Source organism: Salvia miltiorrhiza, chromosome 8, assembly GCF_028751815.1.
Source record: "Salvia miltiorrhiza cultivar Shanhuang (shh) chromosome 8, IMPLAD_Smil_shh, whole genome shotgun sequence".
NCBI lineage: Eukaryota > Viridiplantae > Streptophyta > Magnoliopsida > Lamiales > Lamiaceae > Salvia > Salvia miltiorrhiza.
Window position 1 is genome coordinate 18,544,946 of NC_080394.1, and position 19,151 is coordinate 18,564,096.

General features: G+C 36.2%; 4 protein-coding genes across 5 annotated transcripts in view; 1 reads left to right on the forward strand and 3 right to left on the reverse strand.

The window, feature by feature from the left end:
• Window positions 1-19,151, reverse strand: part of LOC131001633 (uncharacterized) — a 465,975-nt gene that overhangs the window by 75,945 nt on the left and 370,879 nt on the right. The window lies entirely within an intron of this gene.
• Window positions 685-5,712, reverse strand: LOC131001555 (zinc finger CCCH domain-containing protein 6-like). The gene is made up of 4 exons (XM_057928013.1): window positions 5,391-5,712; window positions 2,594-2,770; window positions 2,392-2,495; window positions 685-2,316 (listed from the first exon to the last, which is right to left on the reverse strand). Exons 1-4 carry the CDS (start codon window positions 5,451-5,453, stop codon window positions 828-830), a joined length of 1,833 nt encoding a protein of 610 aa, XP_057783996.1. The 5' UTR covers window positions 5,454-5,712; the 3' UTR covers window positions 685-827.
• LOC131001631 (GDP-mannose 4,6 dehydratase 1) lies at window positions 13,814-15,236 on the forward strand. Its single transcript, XM_057928175.1, has one exon. It carries the CDS (start codon window positions 14,021-14,023, stop codon window positions 15,089-15,091), a length of 1,071 nt encoding a protein of 356 aa, XP_057784158.1. The 5' UTR covers window positions 13,814-14,020; the 3' UTR covers window positions 15,092-15,236.
• LOC131001681 (uncharacterized) lies at window positions 15,336-18,310 on the reverse strand. Of its 2 annotated transcripts, XM_057928247.1 has the most exons (6): window positions 18,101-18,310; window positions 17,937-18,020; window positions 17,736-17,820; window positions 16,842-16,930; window positions 15,966-16,077; window positions 15,336-15,729 (listed from the first exon to the last, which is right to left on the reverse strand). In XM_057928247.1, exons 1-6 carry the CDS (start codon window positions 18,134-18,136, stop codon window positions 15,506-15,508), a joined length of 630 nt encoding a protein of 209 aa, XP_057784230.1. In that variant the 5' UTR covers window positions 18,137-18,310; the 3' UTR covers window positions 15,336-15,505. The 2 variants fall into 2 exon arrangements, with proteins under 2 accessions (XP_057784230.1, XP_057784231.1); XM_057928248.1 differs by lacking the exon at window positions 18,101-18,310 and having other exon boundaries at window positions 17,736-17,858; window positions 17,937-18,094.

The window sequence follows — 19,151 nt, forward strand, 5'->3', positions numbered from 1 at the left end:
TGGCAGAAACCAAACAAAAATTAAAAATTCTTCCCAAAATTGAAGAAATTGCAGAAACCAAATCGAAGAAATCGAAGAAACCAAACAAATTTTTCAAAAACCAAATCGAAGAAACCAAACAAATTTTTCAGAAACTAGATCAAAATTAATTCCAAACAAGTTTCGAAATTAAATCTCCAAATCGGAGCCCTATATTCCCAAATCCACGGCCTCCTCTCGAATCCACAACTCCACAAATCGGAGCCCTAGAGGAGGGCGGCGCTGGAGGAAGGAGAAGATGGACAGCAGACGTGGACGACGTGGAAAGACGACACGGGATGAAGGAGAAGATGAACGGCGCGCTGGAGGAAGGAGAAGATGGACGGCGCGCCTCTTCTTCTTGTCGGCGGTGCCGCCCTCCTTCGGCGACGCGGGTGCGACCACGTGGTGGGGGGCGCCAGGGCAGTGGTGGCGGTGGAGGCGACGGGCGATGGTGTTTGAAGAGAGAAGGGAGGCAGGCGGCGACTGGTAAGGGGGAGGAGAGAGAGAGAAAGAGAGAGAGAAGAGTTATGATTTATTTAAGGGTAATTAGGGAGCATTTTAATGCTTAATCCACCCCTTATTTTTTCCCAAAAAGGAAACATGCCATGAATAATGGGATAGCTCAAAAAAGAAAGTGTGCCATAAATAATGGGACGGAGGGAGTAGCTTTTAAAACAAAAAGGCTGTATACTGTAGTTTTTCAATTGCGAAAGTAAAAAACAGTATCTTTCTGCAGTCATATGAGTTTAAAGGCCTTAATTTTTGTAAGGCCGTTTGCGCTATTTCTTGATAGCATTAGCAACATCTCACAAATAATGCCATTTTTGAAATTGCTCATTAAGCTTCATCCTCTTGGCTACTGGGGCAATGGCTACCGGATTTATCGGGGCCTCGACGGCGCTAGTAGCCCTCCATTGTTTAGGCACATCATGCTGGAAAGGGCAATTGTGACCGTTTCGACACCCTCTTGAGCTAGTGAAATATAGGCAAGGTTTCCAATATTTTGGATTTGTTTCGATTTTGGTTATCTTATGGCACTGCTCTAGCCCTTGCAAGTAGTTACCAGATTGGCAAATCTTTGGGACTTTGTCCTTCTCAGTTTCATGGATCTTTCCATGTTTGATTAAGGACTTGTGATATTGTAAGCCAACTTCACGGGCAGGGATAGCCATGGGTGTGTAGGAGGGACGGAAATTACCTGTAGCATCGATGGGCAAGGCGTGCAAATTTGTCACAGGAGGTGAGGCAGTCGAGGCCAGCAATGGAGGACTTGGTCCCGTGGAGGGTTTTCTGCGTACCTCTCTTATGTTTGGTGGCACTGAGTTGGAAGCAACCAGCGAAACCATTGGCTTTACCCGAACCACATCAGGTGCTCCGTAATCATCAATCATTGTCTTCATCGTCTCCAAGTTTAGCATTGAGGTGGATGGATTAAGGGAGTCCACAGGCTTCACACCGGTAATATCAGGACCACCATATTTTTTCAGTAGCCTGTCGATGGTATTATCAGGACTACCATATTTTTTCAGTAGCCTGTCGATGGTTTTCTCATCGGGTCTCAAAGTGCTAGGCACTAGAGGTCTTACTTTCTGTTCTTGAGTGTGTGAACAAGCAGTAAACTTTTTAGTCGGCCCACTAGAGATAAACCTTGGTGATTGACTCATTTTTTTTGCTGCCTTTGATGCGTGTGTTGGTCCATTTCCAGCATAAGCACCACTTGGTTTACTTGTTGCTTTGATGATATCTGTTTCGACTTTAGAGCAAGGCAGTATAGAAGATTGATTCAATGGCTCTGTCGTAGAGTTGAATAGGATTGCTTTGCTCACTGTTTCATTAGCAGGTGTAGAGCTTGGCAAAGGCAAGGATGTGATTGCTTTGGGTGCAGGTGGAGCTTCATCTTCAAGCTTCGATGTCAATCCGTTTCCATTCATCAATTTCTTAATCATTTTTGGGTCGCTAAGGAACTTGATCAACAGTCCAGTGTCGATATGATCTTTACTTTTCATTACTGCAGCAACAGTAGCAGCCGCAGCAACTGCAATTTCCAGATCACCACTTTCCAGACCATGCAGAATATGGGGAAGAGATTTACCATGAACAGATTGGTCTTCAGATTCAGAAGGATCAGACTGAGAAACGGGAAGATCACCGGATACTGATGGGCATGAGGCCAGTGGTTGTCCTGATGTATCGAATGGCATTTCTGCAGCCATTTCTTCAATAGGAATGATTGGGATGATCGGTGTTTCACTATTATCATGACAATCAACTTCCACAAGCAGCGGAGTAAAGAGGCTGTATGCAGATTGGATTTACATGGTCAAGTTAAGAAAAAGGGAGAAAAAATAAAAAACTGAAAAATGATGTTACCAGGGAGGTATTGTAGTGAGGTCAGCCGATTCTGTACACTTTTGAGCTTCTGCCTCCTGGCTTTCTTCACCGGAAACGACATGCCAACCAGTATTTAAAGCAAACTGATGAAACAAAATATTAGCACTGCTGAGTGAAACCAGACAACTTTTGATTAGTGATTACAATAGACTAATATAACATTTCACCGCAATCAACTTACTTTGGGAGGGCATTTCCATTTGATCTGAGGAATGTGAGAGATCTTCTTTTCTAATTGTTTTGTGTTTAGTGCAACATACCAAGCAAGGTGATTTTTCGAGCGCACAACATTAGAACATGATGGCTGTGATTTAGTTTTAACTCTTGCAGGTTGATCCTCTGGTAACAGGCTCTTTGCCTGGTCCATTGAAAATAAATAGCTGAGTAATTACTTCCGATAAATTCCAAAAATATATCATGACATTAACATGTAATTCCTTTATTAATAAATTCAGAATACAGTCCCAATTTTACAAGACAACTCTCAAATGCAAGTAAACTAAGTATGAAGAGCTTTCTCCATGTAACAAGTGGCAATTGCTAATATGCGGTTTCAACGTATTGGCTCCCACCAACAGACAAAAACAAGACCATCTTCTATGCAAGAAGAATGGTGGATTACTAACAGAAAAATTATTCGTTCTCAATGGCAAAGCTAGAAGGCATACAAAGCAGATCTGCTTTGCTGAATATGACTAAACATTGGCTGTGCCTAGATCTTTCATTTAGAGACGAAAATTAACCAAATGAACTATTTTTCTCAACTAAGTACCACAGAAGAAAATTAGAAACAAGTTCATAACTGTAAAAGCTCAAAGTCAAAATATCTTTGCGATAGTTGACATTTTCTAAACCTGAAGATGAGTGCATAAAGAAATAATGTGCCATGTCTTATGACCAAAAATATTGAGACGTGAACATAATTCACAAGCAAGAGCGCATATACCCATAAGCTCTTTAGTAATTAAAAAACAACAGCAGGGGGAGGGGGGGCTGCTGCTCTCCAAGGAAAAAAGTTGGATGTTCTAAAAGAATTTAACCGAATATTATAACTTGACCCCAATTATAATTTACATCCGAAGATCCAATTGAATTCAATATAGTTCCTAAAACTGACAGAGGCCCAACATTTTTCTATGTGAAGGACTGTAGGAATAACCAGGTTAAGCATCTTCCTCGACTTAGGAGATCAACAACCTAAATGGAAAAAAAATAATATAATAATTAATGATGGGCGATTCCAAACCAACAATCCACCAATTACTAATCACACGATGAGACATTTATGACCAAAACATGCAAAAGACTCATCGGATAGCAAATATGTATAATTATCAACTATAGACTCAGTTGCCCAAGCATCAAATAAGGAGAGTGATTTACAATAGCATGAGTAGTTCAAACAAACAAAGTGATGTATAAAAAATAACCTCATATCTACTTAACCAAGCAAAACAACCCTGGGGAACATGTGAAATATTACAACTCATATATAGCTGTTTAAATCAATTTTATAATTTAGTTATTCCTACAAGGTAAGATTATCAAACGTTGACCCTGCAAATGCCTATAGAAGTCATATTTCATTTATACGGTGAAATTGCTTTACAATTGCTAGTGACAATTGATTCACAGTTAAAAGTGAAAATCCATATTCCTATTTTGCAAAATTAGTTAATAAAGTATAGAAACTCTTGGAAAAAGAATATGCAAGATATTCCATCCCTAAAAATGAAGATTTTTCTAATCATCAAATGCAAGTACTACCAACGTGCTACGAAGATAAAATCAAATAAAAAAATCAGATATATAAATGTGCTAAGTACTCGGTACTCCTTCCTGAACTCGAATCTTTCCACCATAAAAATAAAGCAAGTGTGATCCACGCGCTCAATAGGATACCCTTTCTTTGTTGCATAGATGAGAATAATTATATCACTTCATTTAGTATGGTAGGAAAGCTATTCCATCTCTATTTAATAATGCAAGATAGTCTTCCCTAATATTGAAGCTCTTTCTTCATCAAGTACAAGTGTGATTCACGCGCTTAAGGTGAGACTAGTATACCTTTGCCTTCCCTTCATATAAGGGGACTATTAAATTACTACATCTAGAATTACTAGAAAATCTATTTCATCTCATAAAAATTAATTGGTACTGATAGGTGAAATCCATGTCAATACACCAAATGGAACAAATATTATGCTTTCGCGTGATCTCTTAGTATGAACGGTCATCATCACCCGCCAATTATCATGTTCAGAAATCCATACCAAAGAACGTTGCACCACAGTTTAATCCATTGTATGCTAGTAAACCTCTCGAAGCTAACACATTAATGAAGTAAAGTTTCAGCAAATCCAAATCCTTCCCAAACCACCTCTCCCCAATTGTCAAAATCAAACCAAGGAGCCATCCATGCCCAATACTGATCGAGTGTGCAGCTCAAATCCAATTAATATGCATCTCGAAGCTCAAGTGGAACCTCCCCCCTCTTCCTCCATAGAGCTTGTGCCTTTTAAAGTTGATTCCTTGATAGTTGTTTTCATTAGGTGTCAATTAGCATTTTTTCTTCTAATGATATTACTTTTTAACCTTCTACTATATGATCTTCAAACACTCATTTCTACGTTTCCATACGAACCTAACCACCAAAAGGATTTATTTGCACGGGTTATCAACCAATCGAACTTCAAATGAATAAAGAAACTCAACAAACGCAAATGTCTCTTCTAGTTTAACTATAAAAGTTCTTCGACATATTACTTGATTCAATTAGGAACACCCCACTCGCATTCATATATCCTCATACACGGAAGTTAAGCAAGCAGTCATTCATAAAGAAACATGACAACTAAGTGAGCTACCAGAGAAAAGAAACGAATCCAGCATAAAAAAACTTAGACTCAGAGAAGAATGACTAAATTCAAGCTAAAATCGAGTTTAGCTTAGCAGATAAAATGCAAATGCATTTATACTTGACGGAGGTCGGCCGCCTGCGACGGTGAAACCCTGGTGGATTTCTTCGTCGAATCCTTCATTTCCCAGTCATGCAACACCACTCCATAAACAATTATCCCAGTTCCGTATTAAAAATCAATTCCGGCCGCCTATTTTAGCAAGTATTTCAAAGTTGTCCGAAACGTCGCTCCAAGTAATTGCAACCAAAAAAGGAAACAAAATTTAAAAACCTAGATTCTCAGATTGCTCGAAATCGAGAAACCCTACTCGGATTATTGAGCGCGGGGTGGTGCGTTGTGTGTTATGAGCCAAGCGAACTCAGTGACAGCGATCACACCTCACCAAATGATGACGTGTCTGTTTACTTTGGCATTTTGTGCGCCAATTTTTCTTATTATTATTAGGGGTGACCAAAAAATACGAAATCGAATAACTGAATCGATCCAAATCAAAATTTTAAATTTTAAAATATGATTTAATTTTTTTTATTTTTTGATTCGGTTCGAATTTATTTTAATAAAAATTCTATTTTTCGGTTCAGTTAGGCTTGGATTTTATAAAATCTAACAAAATCAAAAATCGAATTATATTTATATTATGTATTATCTATAGTATAATATTTTAAAAGTAAATATATAAAACTATCCACTTTCATATAGTAAAAATAAATTTTAGCCACTAGAATAAAAACATTAAATTTTAGCCACTTTTTGCGCGAAAAGACTAAAATACCCCTCCTTAAATATTTGCAATTTTCCAAAAAAAATCCACAATCTCTCTCCTCTCATTTTTTTCGTACCAGTCAACACAACTCACACCTCTGTTCCTCTCTCTCTCTCCCTCCCTCTCCGGCTCTCCTTCTCCCTCAATCTCCGCCGCCACTCAATCTCCGGCAATCGCATCGGCAGCGGCGCACAGCCACCACCACCGCGACGCACAGCGAACCACCACCACCGCCTATTTTTCCTCTCTTCGTGGTCCGGCGACTCCATAGCCAGGAGCCACCGTCGTCGCCCTTCTCTTTACTAGACTCCGGCGACCAGATCTTGGCTGCGAAAACCCTAGATCTGAAGCGGCGTTGTCCTCACTACTTCTTCAGGGCGGCGGCGAGCCACTGTGGCTATAATAGCCACCAGAGCTAGGGTTTTGTCGAATCTCTGTGGGGCTGTGCGGTGGTGATGGTAGTAGCAGTGATGAGAGGCGGCGACGGTGGAGATGACGATTCATCTCTCGACAGATCTCCCCCAAATCTGTTGTAAATTTGAGTTTTTCTAGTTTCTCTTCCCTATAAATTGAAGGCGGCAGCGGCCACCCTTCATCTCCAGCGGCGGCGGAAAATAGAGAAGGAGAGGAAGAAGATCCGTGTGATTGAAGGAGTTTCTAGAGAAATCCGAGCTCAAAGTGAATGATGAATTCACGTCCAAATGCTTCGAAGTCAATAATAGTTTGTTGTATTTTAATTGTAGATTGAATTGATTCGAATAATATTTTGTTGTATTTTGGTTGTTGATTTAGAGGAATTGATGTATTTTGATGGTAGATTGAGTTGTTGTATTTTGGTGTTGTACACCAATTTGATTGAGCTGTATAATTATTTTTTTAATGTTCTTAAATTCACAACCAAATTTATGAATTCACAATTTAATGTTCTTGAATTCACGACCACATTTATGAATTCACAACTATATTTAAGAATTCACAACTAGATTTAAGAATTCACAACCAGGTCGATGAATTCACAACTTAATGTTCTTGAATTCACAACTAGCTCGATGAATTCACAACTTAATATTCTTGAATTTACAACCAAATCTATAAATTCACAATCAAAATAAATTACAGTTTTAATTGTGAATTCAAACTTTAAAAACTCAAATTCACAACTACTTGAATTAACAACCAAAATAAATTCTAGTTGTGAATTAAATTCAGGTTTTGAATTCACAACCAACATAAATCTGGTTGTGAATTCACAACCAAAAAATTCTAGTTGTGAATTAATTTTTGGTTGTGAATTCGACTGGTTGTGAATTAAATTTTGGCTGTGAATTCGACTAGTTGTGAATTCACAAACAAAAAATTCTGGTTGTGAATTCGACTGGTTGTGAATTCTCAATTCACAACCAGTGTGAATTCACATTTGGTTGTGAATTCACACTGGTTGTGAATTGCGGGATTTTTTAAAGGGGTGATGTAAAGTGGCCATTTTTAAAATTTTTAATGTGGAAGGGTATTTTGGTAACAGTGGCCATTTTTTAATATTTTTATCTTAGTGGACAATTTTTAATTTTACAATATGAAAGTGGTCATTTTAAAAATCCACTCATATTTTAATTATAATTTTCTAATAGTATCTAACTTCTAGTCTAACCCTAAGTATAATATTTTAATTATATGTTCTTAAAATGAATGATGGATAATGATAAAATATACATAAATCTAATTTTGAGCAGTTTTTTTTTTTTTTTTTGAATTTTATAACAAAAAATCGACTTTTTCGGATTTTTCGATTTTTCAATTTTTTTGGATTTTTCAGATTAATTTAATTTTTCGGTTCGGTTCGATTTTAATTTTAAAAATTTTGATTAATTGGGTTCGGTTACTCCCCCTGGTTTCTGTATATATTTCGGTTTTAGCTATTTCCTCGCCAAGATTTAAATTAATTGTTTTAGGGTTAATTATAATTTATGAAATATTTGTAAAAAATAAAAATAAAAAATTGATCTTTGAAATATTGCAAAAAATAGTTCGATTTTTATACTAGAGTTAGAAATTTTAGTAAATCATATTAGTGTTTTAAATACACTAGGATTTTACCCGTGCATACGCACGGGTACCAAATTACACAAATACATGCAAAATAACTACAAATATAAGAAGGAATATAATATTAAATAAAGCAAAATATATGTATAACAAACAATAAAATATCTTATACAAATCAAAACTTTAGGCTATCATATAAAAAACATTATCAAGAATCTAAAATTTTAAAGTTTCAAATATCAATACTTAATAGTCATTGATATATATATATGAACATAAAATGAATCCAGCCAATGCAATAATCAATGTGGAACCTAAAACAAATCCAACCTATGAAATAATCAATAATCAGTAACCTATGGAATAAAAAATATATTGTTTATCACATAAAAAGTTAAATATGAAATATAACGAATTAGATGATTATATTTATGCAAAATAAAAAATGGAATTTATGATTCCTATCCAACATAACATTACAGCTTAAGGGTGTGTTTGTTTTGAGGTATAAGGGTGGGATAAGCTGCATTTACCACCTTATACTTCGTTTACTTTGATGTATAAAAAAAATCTGGCAGGTTGTATGATTTTTTGGGCAGCACCTTATCCCTTGGGAAATGGATAATTTTATACCTAAAAGAGGGTGATATAATTTTATACCACCTTATAAGAAGTGGATAAATATATTATCCTTCAAACCAAATAAGATATAATAAATGTAGTCCCCACTTTAAGTGATAAATTTATATCTCATTATATTATCCCTTCATTTAGAGGATAAAAAGCAAACACATCCTAAGAGAAATCAAGTTAATTTATTTATTAAAATAAATAAACTTGTTATTCACACACACACACATACATATATGTATATATATAAACTTTGTTATTTTATTTATATACTCTAAATAAAATAATGCATTGATTAAATTATTAAATTTCATATGACATTTGAATTAATATCGATTATATAATATAAATAATAATAAAAATGTTTTCTAACATAAGAGTATCATAAACCATACTGCCTATAATATATACATATATATAATATGTGAAAATCAATCTAATTATTAGGTTAATTAACTCAAAGCCCAACATTAATTTAATTCAAATTAAGCCCATTAAATAAACTATCAGGTCCACCAGAATTAGCTGATCCAAATATAGTTCAAGCCCAATTAATAATTCAGATTTAATAAATTAATAATTCAGATTTTATAACACCAAAATAAGAATCAGATTAATAATTCTTCCCCTTCCTCTCACACGCATACTCTTTCTTTCTCTCTCTGTTCTCTCTCTCTATCGCTCCTCCCTATCGCCTCTCTCTCTCTCTCCCTCCTTCTCCGGCGGTCGTCGCTGGTTCTCGCCGCCTCCGGCGCGGCGAGGCCGGCCCCTTCTCTTCCCCCCTTCATTCCCTTCCATTTCTTCCCTATATCTAAATCCCCAAATCATAAAATCTAATTCCTAGGGTTTCTACCTCCCTTCTTCCCCTCTGGAATTCGTCTCTCCGCCGTCGTCTCCGTCGCACCACCGCTTTCACTGACTCAGGTAAGCTCTAGATCTATGGAGTATTTCATTATAACTATTAATTTCATTATATTAATTCTGCATAAGTCTTATTCATCACCCTTACAAGTCTAGAGACAAAAAAATCAAGAAATCTACAATCAAGGAGGATACTGAGCTCGCAACAGCCGTTGGGAGTTCAACCATGCCATCCCACAAAACTTTGGTGATAAAAAAGAAGATTGCAATGATATAGAGGCAGAACATACGCCTCACTTCACCTCAAGATCTTTGCAGCAGCCTGCGCCCCGCCTCAGTGTGTCACTGCGAAGCCCATCATTTGTTTGTCGTCGTCTTGCTTCCTCCGGCCTCGGCTCATCTGCCAGCGACTCTATTTGTCGTCGTCTTGCTTACTCCGGCCTTGGCCCATCTGCCAGCGACTCTGTAGAAGCCAATGACGTCTCTGCAGCCCAACAACTAATGTGAAATGTGGGAGTGAAGAAGTCATATTTATAGGGGCCGAAACTTGGAGGGTAAGTATTGAATTTGATTCTGGAAGCCAAACTCCAAATCAGTATTTTGTATTAACCATCAATTTTTTTGTTTATCCGGTGGTTTGTTATATGTGAAGATTAATTTTATTTTTACCCAAAAGATTGTTGGATGTCAAGCTTGGGGTCCAAGTCTTGAATTGATTTTGGAAATCAGATTTCACTTTTACATTATACATTAGACAAATTTGGATTACACATTGGATAAATGGGTTGTTCTTTTTCCCGCCAAAATGCACAAATTGGCTCAGGTTGAGCTTTTATATATATATAGATATAGATAGATAGATTATATCGTACATAAAAATTAATAATTAAATATAACTAACTCGTAATATTGAACTATCAACTTGTGGGATGACTGCAAAGCTTATAAAGCTCAGGGGCCTATCAGCAATTTGTTAAGGGACTAAGCAGCAAGAATAATAGAATTCTTACTTTTGTTTGTCAACGTTTTTTGCTGCGGAGAAAAGCTCTATAGCTTTGATCTTAGACGTCCATTATGAAGGGCTGTGATTAGGTTTCGATTGCTTGATATATAAGCTGTTGTTTAATGTTTAGATTTAGAGGTTTTTACTACGAAGCATACACGAGAGCGAGAGGGAAGATCGGGAGAGGTGAATGAGATAGGATTTGATTTGTTCCTAATTGCTGCTCAAAGATTTCTCATCTTGTTGTAAGTTGTAGTTACTGGATTGATTACTGAATAATACGATTGATGACCCTCCGTGGATGTAGGTTGATTTATAGTCAAACCACGTATATGACGGTGTTCTTTACTTTTAAAGTTCTTCCTTGAGCGTGAGTTGTTTCTTGAATCTTTGGTAAAGTGTATTGCTTTTGATCGCAACTTTTAACCAAGTCATTAACCACAATATTCTAGTAATAATTTACATAATTAAAATAATGTGGTAGTTGTTAACTAAAATTAAGAAATAAAAATATTATAATATAAAACCAAACAATCTAAATGCAAAACAAAAAAAAAATGATTGAATGTAAAGAATTTTGCATTTGAAAACTCAAGTTTGATTTTTGTTGGGAGGAACTCAAAGCTTTATATATTTAAAACTTTTTTGACATTCAAAGTTTCAAACGATCACTGGACTTGAGTTAGTTCTTTTTTTCTTTTTCTTTTTTAATAAGAAACCTAGATTTCTTACAAATTATATATAAGTTGAATAAGTCAATGAGATACAATACTGTATCAAATAAATAAATAAACTTACTCAGTAGAGAATAATAAATATGGAATACATTTTAAGCCCCGATCGAAAAAATATATACAACTAGGGAGAGGTTCAAATAAGAACCACTAATAAAATAAGAACGGAGAACCATTTTAAGTCATTCGATCATCAAGATCTACGGTGGATGCATCATCTTGGTGGATGGATGCAGGTGCTGGGTTCGAATCCTGAAGGGAGCAAAAAAATTATTTTTTTCGGATGCATTAAATTTAATAGCGGATGCATTAATTTGTATAGCAGATGAAGTAATTTTATTGGTTCTTATGTTCTCACATAATTGTGGTTCTCACTATAACCGCACCCCATACTACTAGCTACATCATTATTATATATAATACTCCCCCATCAATTATTAATACAAGCTAAATGATATATATGTTGAGTCCGCTGATTAATCTAAATATTTTACAAGTAAAGGTATGAATTTTCTCCATATCAGAGGTAAAGATTAGATATAAGTTATGGTTGATTTAATAAGGTATACCGTACCGTCCCACCCCTATACATATATAGTTGTGGAGGAACGTGAGGGGAAATAAAATCTCAAACATCTTGAGAGAAAATAAAATTAAAGGGCATTCATTTCATTTCGATTAAAATAGACGCTACAGCGTACAAGAGTAAGTTGCTTCATTCGTGGATCGTGGTGCCATACAAATTTAATTTTACATTTATTTATAGTTTTTACATAAATCTATCTATATCTATACTATCTATATTATATTAAAAAGGGAGTTAATCATACATTTTTTGAGTGCTATAAAGCCGATGAAGTTTGGAAAGAGATTTTGCGGTGGATTGGCAAACAGACAACTATGAATCATAAGGCTAAGGAGCATCGGTTGGCCTTTATAAATCTTGGAAACAAGGATGACAGCCAATTTCTTCTTGTGGTTTGGTTATGCACGATTTGGTGCATCTGGAAAGAGAGGAATGTTTGTAAGTTCAACCAAGGCATGTGGAGGAAAGAGAAGTTGGTTGCGGAGATCAAAACAAGGATTTGGGGGTGGATGGAGGCTTTTAAATTGCAGCGTATCACTTCTGATTTTAGGCGATGGTTTACAGAGGCAAAATTACATGGTTAGTTCGTCTTGAGAGTTCTGTGGTGATTCCCCTGATCGTGGTTGATGTTTTTGCTTTTTTCTTTGTATCCTCTCGCCTTTGGGTATTCCTGATACCCCTTCTTTTTATAAATTGCTCTTTTTCCTAATAAAAAAAAAATTAAAAAGGGAGTTTTCAATTTTAAATTGATTTCAAATCAATTTTAAAATTGAGTGGCAATTTTGTAGTTAGAATAAAATTGAAGGTTTATTTATAAGTTATACATCTTTTTTTTTCCTCTTTTTTTTAACTTCTTATTTTTCTATTTTATTTCATTTTTAAAATTGTAAAATTCGACTAATTATAAAATATTTGATATGCATATCAAATTAAAGATCATGACAAGAGCTTTAATTTGATATATATTATGTAAATATTGGATTTAAAATATAAAAATTATATTTGTTTAAAGATTGAAACTTAAGAAAATTCTCTCTCCTCTCTCCTCTTTTTTTTAATAAATATATTTTTTTCAATTATCTTTTAACTTATATTGTTTCTTTTTTCACAATATCATTTTTTATTAATATGAATTATTCTTTATTATTTTATATTAAACTAAAATATATTTATCTTAAATTATTTTTAGTTATATTTAGAATTTTTATATAATAATAAAATGATAATCAATTTTATATATAATAAAATATAAAAATATTTTTCGTGCAACGCACGAGTGCAAATGCTAGTTATATTAAAAAGGGAGTTTTCAATTTCAAATTGATTTCAAATCAATTTCAAAATTGAGTGACAATTTTATAGTTAGAATAAAATTGAAGGTTGATTCATAAGCTATATATATATAATATATATATATATATATTCTTTTTCTTTATCTTCTTATTTTTCTATTTTTAAAAAAAATTATGAAATTTGACTAATTATAAAATATTTGATATGCATATCAAATTAAAGATCATGACAAAAACTTTAATTTGATATATATTATGTAAATATTGAATTTAAAATATAAAAATTATATTTATTTAAATATTAAAACTTAAGAAAATTCTCTCTCCACACATTCAAATTTTGATTTGAGTTTAGACTAAAATCAAATCCAACCCAATTAGCAATTTTTTTGAGAAAAAAATCAAGTCAAATTAAATTATTCAAAATTTAAAATTAATATTAATCGAATTTAAAAAAACTAAAAAATTCGGAACCAAATTACAATCTTATTCGTTAAAAAAATTTATATTTTCTTGTTATTATTAATGATTTTATTTTAATTATATATATAATTGAATTTGAATTTCGAAATATAATAGGGAACATATATATTAGGCTCTACCCCATTCATTTATGAGTGAAATTAGAAAATAAATCCACAATTAATAAGAAGAAGAAGGAGAAAAAAGAAAAGTAAAAAAGGAAGTAGAGTTAGCAGAGAAGAGAAAAAAAAAAATCGTCAATAAATTTGAGTCTCGTTTCCATCGGCGTCTTCTTGTCCCCAAATTAGTTCCAATGGCCGTCAGATCTGAATCGGAATCGGCGAAAATCGCACTAATCACGGGCATTACTGGGCAGGACGGTTCGTACCTGACGGAATTCCTCCTGGAGAAGGGGTACGAGGTGCACGGGCTGATCCGGCGGTCGTCTAACTTCAACACGCAGCGGATCAACCACATCTACATCGACCCTCACAACGCCCACAAGGCCCGCATGAAGCTCCACTACGCCGACCTCACCGACGCCTCCTCCCTCCGCCGCTGGCTCGACACCATCCTCCCCGACGAGGTCTACAACCTCGCCGCCCAATCCCACGTCGCCGTCTCCTTCGAGATCCCCGACTACACCGCCGACGTCGTGGCCACCGGCGCCCTCCGCCTCCTCGAGGCCGTCCGCTCCCACATCGCCTCCTCCGGCCGCTCCCACATCCGCTACTACCAGGCCGGCTCCTCCGAGATGTTCGGATCCACGCCGCCGCCCCAGTCCGAGAGCACCCCCTTCCACCCGCGCTCCCCCTACGCCGCCGCCAAGTGCGCCGCCCACTGGTACACCGTGAACTACCGCGAGGCCTACGGCATCTTCGCCTGCAACGGCATCCTCTTCAACCACGAGTCCCCCCGCCGCGGCGAGAACTTCGTGACCCGCAAGATCACCCGCGCCGTCGGCCGCATCAAGATCGGCCTCCAGAGCAAGCTCTTCCTCGGCAACCTCCAGGCCTCGCGCGATTGGGGCTTCGCCGGGGACTACGTGGAGGCAATGTGGCTGATGCTGCAGCAGGACAAGCCCGACGACTACGTGGTCGCCACCGAGGAGTCCCACACCGTCGAGGAGTTCCTCACCGTTGCGTTCGGCTCCGCGGGGCTCAACTGGAAGGATCACGTCGTCATCGACAAGCGCTACTTCCGCCCCACTGAGGTGGATAATCTCAAAGGCGACGCCAGCAAGGCCAAGAAGGTGCTCGGCTGGAAGCCCAAGGTGGGCTTCCAGCAGCTCGTCAAGATGATGGTCGATGAAGACATTGAGCTCGCCAAGAGAGAGAAAGTGCTTGTCGATGCAGGCTACTTGGACGCCCAGCAGCAACCTTGATCATCTTTGCTGTTTCTTCATATTAATTTATTGCCTGCTTATCCATTCAATTCTAAGAACATTCTGCTCTTCTATCATCATCATCATCATATCTTTTGTTAGATTTGGAGTTGTTATTACTCATAAATCATACATCTTAGTCTAATGACGAGTGTCGGCATCAGATCTGGATTCAGGCATAAAAAACTACCGAGTACTTCACATTTCGCTGTCTCCGAATCTTACACAGCAATAATGGGTCTGATTTCTATCTTTGAAATATGCAGCAAATTATTGTTCATTTTCATGAATCCATCAACATTATCATTACCGTAGCAAGTCATGAATACATAAGACCTATAGAATTGGAACGTAACGGGTTCAGAGAGTTTGCCTCAACATAACTGAACCTCAAAAGAATATGAAAAGAAAGGGCTACTGTTCCTGCTGTGGGGGTTGATTCTCCTCTGTTGTTGAAGGCGAAGATGCTAAGACAGCGACGGTCTTTTGATCGGTGGTGACTGCTGCTAATGGCCTTACTGAAGATTGCAGTGATTCTGGCCCCTCGCTAGCAATTCTCTTGCATAATGCATCACAATTGCTAATCACTTCTGTTAACCTTCCTTTTAACTCTCCAAGTTCCACTTGCAATGAATGGACTGTACAATCAAAACAATCATTGTTGTGTAGGGTTCAGATCATCTTCAACAAAGATGATACCATGTGATGGAAATTTATAATGCATTGTCACTAGAAGCACTACTCAAGAAATTAACAACGAGAAAAACACTGGATGTGTATAATATATAAAACAGATACCGCCTACAGTAACCTCTCATAACACTATGAACAAGTCCAAAATTAGGAATTGATAGTCCTAGGATATAGCAGGTACCTTCTGATAGATGATTAGATGTGGTTTTGATCGCCGAGACTGAGTAATTGAAACGTTGGAGAAGCTTCACAGCCAAAGCATCTGCAACTTCTATTTTATTTTCAACCTCTTCCTGCATATTAAAGTAAGTGGATATAGCAAATGCATTAGTTTTTTCCTCCCTCTGCAAGTAATGAATGGATTAAAGAAAAGGAAACAAGAAAGTGTGAAATGAAGCTTCAAATAGGAGAACAGAACTTCTCCCTCACTATATATCCTTGAAATTTTATCCCGAGTCCCGACCACTTATTTACATATGCACTCAAGAACCTATGTGTATATGCTCACAATCTAGTTTCAGCTCCTGTGAGAATATGGTTCTACAATTGTCGAGTTTCAATTTTCATTTCTCAAGATCCAGCTTCACATAAACAAATAAAACAAAAATTGACGCCCATATAGTGGTCAACCATCATGCTGATGTTACAAGAAGCAGCATGCACCATTCTTTTCTTTGCAATAGCATGCAAATGGCCCAGAAAAATAGTTAGCAAGTAAAAAATATGGCAATGACGACTCACAAATGTTGAAAGTGCAACCTCTTTAAAGTACCTGATTTTACTAGATCGATGTTGATCATCCACTTTTTAAACGGCACATAAGCATGCCTGTGCAAAGAAGTACTAATGGAACAATGACATTCTAACACACTGTAAAAGTGATTGGCATTAACCCTCTAAGTTAATTAGCATTTACTCTGAGCGCACCCACAGGTTGTGGCTACAGATTTCCCTCATCCAAAAATGATCAGCATTATATACATCATACATGTATAAGATTCTATCCATGTTTAGATAATCACAACCTAATTAAACGCACGAAGATGATAAGGCCAACCTGTCTTTTACTTATCTTTTGTGCCTTCTCCTCCTGCCAATCACGATAAATTGTGAAAAGCTCTAGAAGCACATTAGGATCCAAAGTACCTAGACCAAATATAAAGGAAATAAAGTTTTAGGGGGTCAACCATATTGACCGATGCTCTTATCAAAAGGAAATAAGATAAAAAAAATAAAAAACAACAAGAGTTTCCCACTCAGGTATGAATGCAAGAAAGTGACCGCCTGATACGTTTTCCATGAAATTATCCTAATGATATTACATTTCTCATTCGCAAGAAGATATCTACACCACCATAGACATACAGTGATTTCATTTTACGATAAAGTCCATCAACTGATCACTCATGACAAATATGAAATATATATATTGGGGATTTTTATTGCATCTCAGGCCATCGACTTGATTATGGCCTAGTGACAGGTTTGCTGTATTCCACCACATCTTAATATTTCAAATGAGGCATCTCACCAAATTAAGCATCATTTTCATCAACATACAAAATGGAAGATGTAGACACCATCACAAGCATAATTCAAGTATCAGAGCAAAGTATATGTGCTAGTCTTCGATAGTGGAGAGCAGAGATGGTCTGTGGGCAAAGTACAATTAATGAAATATGTATAAACTGTTAACAGAGCAAAACCAACTAAATCATACAGGGAATCCGACAATAGACGGACAATGTGAAATTGATGCATTGAACACTCGAATTAACTGTTCTTGAAGCTGGAGAGCTACATTAGTATTAGTTTGACAAAGTGCACAACAGCTTGGATAAGTTTATCAACATAAACACATCTAAACCTAATATACCAATTCGCTACTGCTCTTTTCACACTTAACACAAGAAACTGAAATTGGCACACATCAAAGCAAAGGAACAATTACCAGAAGTAGAAGAAGAAAATGGTTTCCGCACAAGGATATCCGTTAAGGTACTTTCCGCTGGGGCTGATGCAAGTATCGGAGTCGTCTGTTCAATGTTCACGCGCATGTATGTAATTAACCAAACTAATCAACACAACAAAATTCAGAAAAAAAATATATATAATAAAACATGCATCAAGTGAAACTTTGCACAAGACTCACGATTTTGAGAGATTTAAGCCTCTCTAAAATAGGGTCTACGCCCTCCGCGCGCTCTGAAACTGTGGTAATTCCATCCTCCGAAATCTTATCGCGACATACAAAGACGATGATGAAAATCGAGATATTTATGAATACTTATGGAGATTGGGGCTAGGGTTTCTTACTTTGGAGCTCGTCAGAGATGATTCTGAAGCGCCCATGGACAAACAGTCAGTAAGCTTCCAACGGAAGAAAAAATAATGACGACGAAGGTCTAACAGGGATCGTTAGCCAGGTTACAATAGAAAGAGTTAAATTAAAACAAAGAAAAAAAAATACTCCCTCTGTCCAATTCAATAGGCGATGTTTCCTTATTGGGACGTCCAATTCAATAAGCCACTTCTAAAAATAAAAAATCAACTCATAATAAATACTCCCCCGTCCACTAATTGTTGGCCTACTTTCCTTTTTGGTCCGTCCACCAAAAAATGTCCTACCCATTTATAGTAAGTCTTTATAATTTTTTAATTGGTGGTCCCAATAAACAATACTACATTTTTTTTCCACTCAACTAATAAACAATACACTTTGTGGGTCCCTTTCTCCACTTAACTAATAAACAATATATTTTGTGGGTCCCTTTCTCCACTCACTACACTTTTTCTTAAAATCCGTGTTTTGCCTCCTAGGCCAACAATTAGTGGACGGAGGTAGTATTTGGATATAGGCGATATTTCTTTATTGGGACGTCCCAATTCAATAAGCCACTTCTAAAAATGGAAAATCAACTCATACTAATAAATATCTTAGTATAACTTATTATTTACATCAAATGTAATTGTACTTCACATATAATTATATTTCTTTCTATTAATTTGTATCAAAGGTATTAATGAGAAAGAAGAAACAGATAAAGAAGAGGAAATTACTCATATGCCCTATGATGCCTTCAAATTGTATCCAAGGAAAGACTAATTTGTATCAAAGGTATTAATGAGAAAGAAGAAACAGATAAAGAAGAGGAAATTACTCATATGCCCTATGATGCCTTCAAATTGTATCCAAGGAAAGACGCTGTAATTTGATAATGAGTTAATGGTAAATTGGTAACTTTACTCATTTTCAAAATCAATATCTATTTTATATGAAAATTATAAAACTGTAGTATTAATTTTAATTTAAAAGGATAAAATTGTCTTTAGCCGATAATAAAACAAAATCATTTGAGGGTGGGGA

Bases quoted from the DNA above. Each gene is read 5' to 3' on its own strand.
- LOC131001555 (XM_057928013.1), bottom strand. From the start codon at position 5,453: ATGAAGGATTCGACGAAGAAATCCACCAGGGTTTCACCGTCGCAGGCG. The intron at 2,771-5,390 runs GTATAAATGCAT...TCAATGGACCAG, and splicing joins AGGCGGCCGACCTCCGTCAA to GCAAAGAGCCTGTTACCAGA. The intron at 2,496-2,593 runs GTAAGTTGATTG...TTGTTTCATCAG, and splicing joins AATGGAAATGCCCTCCCAAA to TTTGCTTTAAATACTGGTTG.
- LOC131001631 (XM_057928175.1), top strand. From the start codon at position 14,021: ATGGCCGTCAGATCTGAATCGGAATCGGCGAAAATCGCACTAATCACG.
- LOC131001681 (XM_057928247.1), bottom strand. From the start codon at position 18,136: ATGGGCGCTTCAGAATCATCTCTGACGAGCTCCAAA. The intron at 16,078-16,841 runs GTTGGCCTTATC...TTTAATATGCAG, and splicing joins AAAAGATAAGTAAAAGACAG to GAAGAGGTTGAAAATAAAAT. The intron at 15,730-15,965 runs GTACCTGCTATA...TTGATTGTACAG, and splicing joins ATCTAATCATCTATCAGAAG to TCCATTCATTGCAAGTGGAA.